The sequence below is a fragment of the Octopus bimaculoides genome, chromosome 12 (assembly GCF_001194135.2).
Source record: "Octopus bimaculoides isolate UCB-OBI-ISO-001 chromosome 12, ASM119413v2, whole genome shotgun sequence".
NCBI lineage: Eukaryota > Metazoa > Mollusca > Cephalopoda > Octopoda > Octopodidae > Octopus > Octopus bimaculoides.
In genome coordinates this window covers 64,412,137-64,420,764 of record NC_068992.1, presented here as the reverse complement: position 1 = coordinate 64,420,764, position 8,628 = coordinate 64,412,137, and the positions used below count along the sequence as shown (strand labels likewise).

Below are 8,628 nucleotides of genomic sequence, written 5' to 3'. Positions count from 1 at the left end.
TATATATATATATATATATATATATGTTTAGCTATTGTCAAGCAGAAATTTACTTTAAAAAAAAATTATAAAGCATAATAGAACAAGGTTACGTACATATTGTCCAGATGAGGGCTGAAATCGGTGAGACACTAGTATATATAGTGTATATATGTATATGTGTGTATATATGTAGATATAGCATATATGGTAATATGTTGGTAACAAATGGTGGACAATAATAGAAAAAATATTAGAGCTATTTGCAGCGGCAATTCCAACCAATCAACATAGCTAATTGAATTAGTTACTGGTATTGATTTCTCAAACATGCATTATATATATCTTTTACACACAGAATATATAACGAATGCGATCGTCATTCTTATAATTAATTTTCACAGCCTACAGCTTTCATATATTTGAATCATTTCAGTTCATCTGCACAGGTGCATATGTGCATGCATATGTTTATAAGACCAGAACTTATCTGCAGCTCTTGGTGGCCCAAATCGGATATGCAATCTATGTGGGTGTCTTTCCAAAACATTGCCTGGTTTAAAAAGCCACATCAGATACCATGATGGTTCTAAGGTGTAGGTACAGGAGGTACATGAAGTATAAATAAGAATTGAAGACTGAAAGTGTTAGTATTACATTTATATTATAAATAATATGTGACAACTCCATTCTTCATGGTGTATTTAGATAAAGATACTTATAGCCAGCCTGTGGGATTATTTTGGGTTTCACATCCATAAAGTGCTTAGATTTAGAACATTTCTTACATTTTTACTGTTGTCACATATTATTTATAATATAAATGTAATACTAACACTTTCGGTCTTCAATTGTTATTTATACTTCATGACTGATGTTAAACATCCAGATTTTCTGTTTGTGTGAAACTAATGTTTCTACTGAAGAAATTCTCTTTCCTTAACAACTGGACAGCCAGTGTTTACAGGAATACTGCCTGAGGTAACCATCGGGATTCCTGGATCCCTTCTCACTTGTGACACACACACACACACACACACACACACACACACACACACACACACACACACACACACACACACACACACAGTGTCTGTGCAGTACTCCCTCCATCAAATCAACATTTTTTGTATAGGGAATAGTGTACCACATGTCAGATGTTGACATCACAGTACAATGTTACATGAAATGTTTTGTGCAAGAATAGAATGCAGCACTTGGTCCAGGAATTAAAACCATCATCTCACAATCTTGAAGGCAGCACCTAACCACTAGGCCATGCACCCTCACCTATATGTCATCATTATATATATATACATATATATATACACATGCATACAGACACATATATATACTTATAATTATACATACACAGACATGACAGAAGTAAATATACACTCCATAAAACATCGTTTTATGTTTATTCGAACTTATAAAGGTTTATATCTTTTATTAATCAACATGTCTATGTTTCAGGTTCTATATGTGACTGTTTAATAATGCCATATACAAAAGAAGTCTTGGAACTGTCTGAATTTCGAAGTGGCTGTATTGTGGGTCATTCTGAAGGTGGACTTAGTCATCGTAAAATCACAGAAAACCTTGGGATTCCACTTTCAACAGTTAATAGAGTGATTGTGCACAAATCAACCAGGGCCCTCTGACAGGACCCTTCTCTTTGCTAAGAGAAGTGTGGCGGATAATCTTCGTTGCAAGGCCTCTGACATAGCAGAACAAGTTGATGTCAGTCCCAGAACAGCTACCAGGTATCTCCACAAACTTAGTTACAATGGCAGAGCAGCAAGAAGGAAGCTACTTCTTCGACTAGCCAACATCAAGCAGAGAAAATATTGGGCCAGTGAGATGGTGGAAAGGCCACTAGCATTTTGGGACAATCATATTCTCTGATAAATCCAGATTTGCTGTATTTTCTGACAGTGATCAAGTGGGGGTCTGGTGATTCTGTGGTCAAGAATTTGATGTGAAAAGATTGCAGTTTGGGGAGCAATTTGGAGCAATAGTTGATCAGAGCTGGTGGAGTGAGAGGGAAACATAAACTCAGGTTGATATGTGTCCATATTGCAGAAAGAACTCCTTCCAATCTTCTCCAGTGGTGAAATGATTAAAGAAGACTCTTTATTTATGGAAGATGGAGCTCCTTGTCACATGGCTAAAATGACCCAAGATTTGTTGGATGAGAATGGCATTAAAAAGCTTCCATGGCCAAGCCAGTCACCAGATATAAACCCTATTGAACATCTCTGGGACATAATGGAGAGGACACTTTGTAAAAAGAACAGGAAATGTGTCAAGGCCGACAGGAAGCGGTGCAGCTTCCTAGGTCTAACCAACAGTAGTATTATTCCCTTCATGGGACTGTCACATTAAGTTGACAGCATACAACTATTTCAAAAAGCACTTTGTTGAACTCAGTTTTAACATTGCATGCACACATACATATGTTGTGTGTGAGTGTGTGTGTGTGCATACATTCATATATGATGATATGTGCATATACACACACGTGTTCACACACACACACACATATGTATGCTTGTATGTATGTATTTATATATCTTGATATGTGCATGTGTGTGTATGTATGTATATCATCATCATCATCGTTTAATGTCTGTTGTCCATGGGCTGGACAGTTTGATCAGTTTGAAATCTGGGAAGCTTATATATATATATATATATATATATATATATATATATATATATATATATATATATATATATATAAATATATGAATATATACATACATGTATACACACACACATGTAAATATGTATATGTTTGTGTATGTATTATATATGTCAATATGCGTATGCGTGCATTACACACACACACACCTCACACATGTACATAAATATAGATACATATGAAATTCTTGCACAACTTACTAAACTATGGTGCAGCTTCTGTTTCATTTCTTTCCGTTCTGGTTCCGCTGGAATGGTGTCTTGTTCATCAAGATTTCCATCAAATTCAGTTCCAGTCTCATCTACTTTGGTCACCACAAACCGTGGTATTGGCTGTGGCAACTTTGCTGAGGAATTTTTGCGAACGATTGACGGTGAGGATGTTTTTCTAAACCTCCCTGGAGACGGTGGAGGGGAGAGCGTATGCGACGATGGTTTCCGATCATTCAGCAAAGTCTGGTTGCTGCTTAGATGTAACCATAGCAACCGTTCCAACTCAAATCGTTGAATGGAACCAAGAAGAATCATTGATTCTGCAAAAAAAATTTTATGAAATTAAATGAGATTTTTTTTTTTAAAGGCATAACAGATATTTTGTTTCTCATTGTAATCATCGTTTTAAAATCCACTTTTCTATGCTTGCATGGGTGAGACTGAGTTTACTGAGGCAAATTTTCTATAGCTGGATGCCTTTCCTGTTACACACCCTCACCCATTTCCAAGCAAGGTAATATTTCACCCATGACCAGACATATTATCCATGGAAGACAGGAAACAAATACCACTTGAATGATGGTGATACTCTTTTAAAACTGTCACACGATGTCAAGACAAGGAAGCACACAAACACACACACATACATATGTACACACAACAGGATTCCACACAGTTTCCACCTGCCAAATCCACTCACAAGGCTTTGGTTAGCCCGAAGTTATAGTAGAAGACACTTGCCCAAGGTGGCAAGCAGTGGAACTGAACCCAAGACCACATGGTTGGGAAGCAAGCTTTACAACCACACAGCCATGCCTGCATCTATCTGTGTAAAAAAGGGTAATGGGTAAAGACCCCCTTCAACCATGAATACCCATAGGATTGCACCTAGAAAGTTCCCCTCCAAAGCACAAATCTGGGCAAGGTTATTTATGGAAGTCCAGCTATCACCCATGCATACCAGCCTCCCCCTCTCCATGCCACCGATGTTATCCAAGGGAAAGGCAAAGGGGCCAATACAGTTTCGCACCAGTGAATCACAACTCATTTCTACAACTTGGTGAACTGGAGCAATGTGAAATAAAGTGTCTTGCTCAAGAACACAACACACAGCCCCTGTTCAATGCATTCATATACAGGTGCATGCATTGACATTACCGTATGAGTGGACAGTGGTCACAAGTTTCAGTGTACTTTGATGTGTTTTTGTGTGTGTGTGTGTGTGCGTGTGCGTGTGTGTGTGTGCATGATTTTGTGTGTGTGTGTGTGTGTACAATAAGAGCAATGCTGATGTTGCTATAGTCATCACAAACCAAACCAAGGATCGACACAAAGGAGTCTGGTTACTTACCAGGAGTATCCACAAGTGGGTAAGATTTGAAGGATGAGTTAGTGAGTAACTCCTGCAGATCGTAATATGTCGATACGAATGTGATATAACTGATATCTTTTATCATGATGTCTTCAACAAATACAGTCCAAGCACTAGATTAAGAAAAAAATAACAGAAATAAAAGGAAAACAACAGACATTTTTAGGGTAAACATTTGTGCGCTGAAGGCTTTGCTTTACTCCATTTCTAAATACAAGAGTTGATGTCCCTTTAAGAGATGAAACAGCTCTATAGGTGTTTTGGCCCCTTCTGCTGTGACACAAGAGTTGCCTGTGGTTACCCACCAATGTGGCCAACAAAACTCCCACACAACAGCATAGGCTGTGTTGAGTCAGATGGTGTGACTCTTGACCAGTTGTTTCTACCATCCTCAATGTTTATTCATGCTGTACCACTTCTATCTTGAGTCAACAAACGAAGATTCCTCAAAATAGGGAATGGTAGGGAAATTTTTATTTGCTACAAGTGAAAGCTTGCCAACTCTAATAATAATAATAATAATAATAATAATAATAATAATAATAATAATAATAATAATAATAACTGAGCAAATATAAAGATCTTGAAATAGAAATTAGCAAAATGTGGAACCTGAAGACTAAAACAATACCTATTGTCATAGGTGCCCTGGGAATGACAGCGAATCGGGCTGATTACTACCTAGCTCAGATACCAGGAAACCCCAAAATGGCTGAAGTTCAAAAGATAGTGCTCATGGGAACTGCCCATATCCTACGTAAAATACTGTCTATGTGATCTCAAATTTTAAAATAAACACATAATTTTCTTATGGTTTCTTAAACATTCTCTAGAACAACACTATGTACAAATCGAAATATATGGTACCCTAGGCATAACACCTACATGAACTTCTAACTTGTCTGTTGAGGTCTCTGGGTGAGACTTGGATCCAACTTGTACAAATGCAAAGCAAAAGTCAAACATAAAATAATAATAATAATGTAGGCATTATTATTTAAAACAGTTATGTTTTCAAATTATGTCCTACCACTTTACGAATTCAGTTCTAATGACTAAAAGCCAATGCTACTATTGACGAATTTCAAAACCGGGTTAACCAGAATTCTAAACAATTTGTTTCAAATGCAATTTTTAAGACTTGGCATGGAAACATCTATAACTGAAAATTAAGAAATAATTTTTTGAAGAAGAAGGAAAAAATGGAGAGGAAGTAAAATAGCGAAACTCAAGAAAATACTTACTCTTGTTTAGTGTTGATGAGGTCAGGAAGATAGGGCAGCCTTTTTAACCGAATGATACTGTCATAGAAGGAAGGCTGCAAAAAATGTGCAACTGCATTGGCAATCAATACAGCAACCTGCAAGATAAAAAATGGTAACATGTCAGCCATGACAAGTGTACTTTATTCTATCATCATCATCATCATCATCATTTTAATGGCCACTTTTCCAAACTTGCATGGGTCAAACGAAGTTTACAGAGGCAGATTTTTCACAGCTGGATGTCCTTCCTGTTGCCAACATTCACCTCTTTCTTAGCAAGTTAATATTTCCCCATGACCAAAGATGTTTTTACAGAAGATTGGAAATGGACAACACTGCTTGTACAACAGTGACACTCACTTACAACTATCAGGCTAAGGCAGAGGTAATAATAAAAGTAACAACTTACCACAGCAGGCAACACATGGCTAATCTGACCAGTAAGTTCAAATACTATCACAGACGTGGATATTGTACGCGTTACACTTCCAGAGAGGGCTGCTGCACCTGAAGTGGTTATTAGAAGATTTGAAACACATGTCATTATATAAGACATTATCAAAATAATACATTATCTGAATAGTAGAGCATTATCTAAGGAAAGGCATCCAGCCACAAAAACTATGTCAAAACAGACATTGGAACTTGACACAGTTCCCTGGCTCCTTAGGTCCTGTTGAATTGTTCAGCCAATGGCAGCATACAAAACAGATGATGACAATATGAACATTAACAAAGTATTGTAAACATTAACTAAATACTAAGAACAGTATCAAAATAAACATAATCTAAATATTGATTTCAAATTTTGGCACAAGGCCAGCAATTTTGGAAGAGGTGGTAAGTGAATTACATTGACCCCAGTACTTAACTGGTATTTCTTTTATCGACTCCAAAAGGATGAAAAGCAAAGTCGACCTCAGACGTATGTAAAGACAGATGAAATGCTGCTTAGCATTTTTCCCAGTGCAGTAACAATTCTGCCAGTTCGCTACCCAAAGCATCATCTAAATATTCAAAAAATACTATCATCATCATCATCCTCATCATCATCATTTAACGTCCAGCTTCCATACTGACATAGATTTGGTCTGATAGGAGCTGGCCAGCCAGAAAACTGTGCCAAACTCTGTCTGTTTTGGCATAGTCTCTACGGCTGGACACCCTTCTTTATGCCAACCACTTTACAGAGTATACTGGGTGCCTTTTATGTGGTACCAGTACCAGCGAGGTTACCAAGTAACTGGTAAAACAAAACTTCTCAACTGGGTGGGGAGTAGTATTGCGGTAGTTGGATTTGTGCCAGGTGAAAAGATGTTAGAGTATGATAAAGAGTCAGAAACAGGTGTTTTGCAGTAGCAGAGATATGTAAATATTAAAATTCAACAAGTTACACATAATATATAATATACAAGATCTAATATATAACATATAATTTATAATATATATTTCAAAAAAAGAAGAAAAAAAGGTGATTATAGTAGAAGAGGACATAAGAATGTGTGCATCAGCTACCTGCAGTTCCCTAATTGTTTTATGATTTACCTGTCAACACTCACCTAAAAGAAGAAAACCCAGCAGAGAACTATTAGGTGCCATCAACGTGTCCTCTTTTCTCTTACTATAATTATCTCTTTCTTATAATATCTTATATCTAATATTTAATATAAAATATACAATTTGATGGACATAAAAGTTTGAGCAGGACATCAATAATTTAAAAGAACTCAAAGCTAAGTACAGAGTATACAAGATTTATTCAATCTTTTCTAACAAATTACAAATTGTTTTGGCTATGAAAACCCTCTTCAGAAAAATCTAGAGAACATTTTAAGAAGCTGGAACAACTTGCAACAACATATGTTGTAGAGGTCTCTTTTTCTTGCCAGACACAAAACAACTTCTCTGATAGCGGTTCCATAATAAAACATAACTTGTGTATGTTGTAATATGGTGATAGGTAAGACAAACTAACCACAGAACTGTGGCAAAAACAGAACATTTGAGCAAGACATGGTTTTCAGCCCATCAAGGAGAATACTCATACAGAGTAAGAACTGACTGATTATTGCAACTTGTCAAAGCCATCTTGGTATGGGGAAAGTTGACATAATGATGATAGTGATGGTAGTAGTGTTGAGAGTGTGTGTGTGTGTGCGTGTGTGTGTGTGTGTGTACACGTGCGTGTGCGCACATGCACTTGTGTATATATACATACCGACCACAGCATACCCTCCAGGAACTATTTTCCGAACAACATCTCCACTACGAATTCCTTCTGGAAACCACGTAGACATACTCTCACCGACCAGCCTTCCAAATGCGGCTCCTTCACAGAAGACAAATCATAAATATATTTTAGAACAATCCAAATGTCAGGACATGAATTTATACAGCTTTGCAGGAGATCAATACAATTTTTAAATATCTGATTGCACAAAAAGTACACTGAATTGTGCCAACTGAATTATTTAGGGTGCATAAAATTAGAAATTATAAAACAATTTTTGGTATATATCTCATAATTATTCTTTTATTCTTTTACTTGTTTCAGTCATTTGACTGTGGCCATGCTGGAGCACCGCCTCTAGTCAAGCAAATCGACCCCAGGACTTATTTTTAGTAAGCCTGGTATTTATTCTATTGGTCTCTTTTGCCGAACTGCTAAGTTACGGGGGATGTAAACACAACATCGGTTGTCAAGTGATGTTGGAGGAAACAAACACAGACAAACATATACACACACAGTTACACACACACACACGCACACAATATATACTTTGGGCTTCTTTCAGTTTCTGTCTACCAAATTTACTCACAAGGCTTTGGTTGTCCCAAGGCTATAGTAGAAGACACTTGCCCACAGTGCCACACAGTGGGACTGAACCCAGAATCATGTGGTTGGTAAGCAAGCTACTTACCACACAGCCACTCCTGTGCCTTAGAAATGGTGATTAGAAATATGACTTCACCTGTTGTCTAGTTTAAGACTCAGTGACATAGTAAGGGTTTGATCATCCTGCATGGCAGCCAAATTGGCTACCTCCTGTTGTTTTAAATGCAACATACCTTCAATTATAGCAAACATGTGTA

At 37.0% G+C, this 8,628-nt stretch overlaps 1 protein-coding gene across 7 annotated transcripts in view; it reads right to left on the bottom strand.

Annotated features, from left to right (window-relative positions):
• The window catches only part of LOC106884491 (chloride channel protein 2), a 154,668-nt gene that overhangs the window by 33,205 nt on the left and 112,835 nt on the right, over window positions 1–8,628 (bottom strand). For 4 of the 7 annotated variants that reach the window (XM_052972228.1, XM_052972230.1, XM_014935908.2 and 1 more), the window contains exons 14-19: window positions 7,754–7,864; window positions 5,945–6,042; window positions 5,515–5,630; window positions 4,250–4,383; window positions 2,887–3,218; window positions 97–114 (exon numbers count right to left, since the gene is read on the bottom strand). In XM_052972228.1, coding sequence (XP_052828188.1) covers window positions 97–114; window positions 2,887–3,218; window positions 4,250–4,383; window positions 5,515–5,630; window positions 5,945–6,042; window positions 7,754–7,864 — 809 coding nt within the window. The remainder of the gene's footprint in view (window positions 1–96; window positions 115–2,886; window positions 3,219–4,249; window positions 4,384–5,514; window positions 5,631–5,944; window positions 6,043–7,753; window positions 7,865–8,628) is intronic. The other 3 variants (XM_014935906.2, XM_014935903.2, XM_014935909.2) reach the window with 1 other exon arrangement.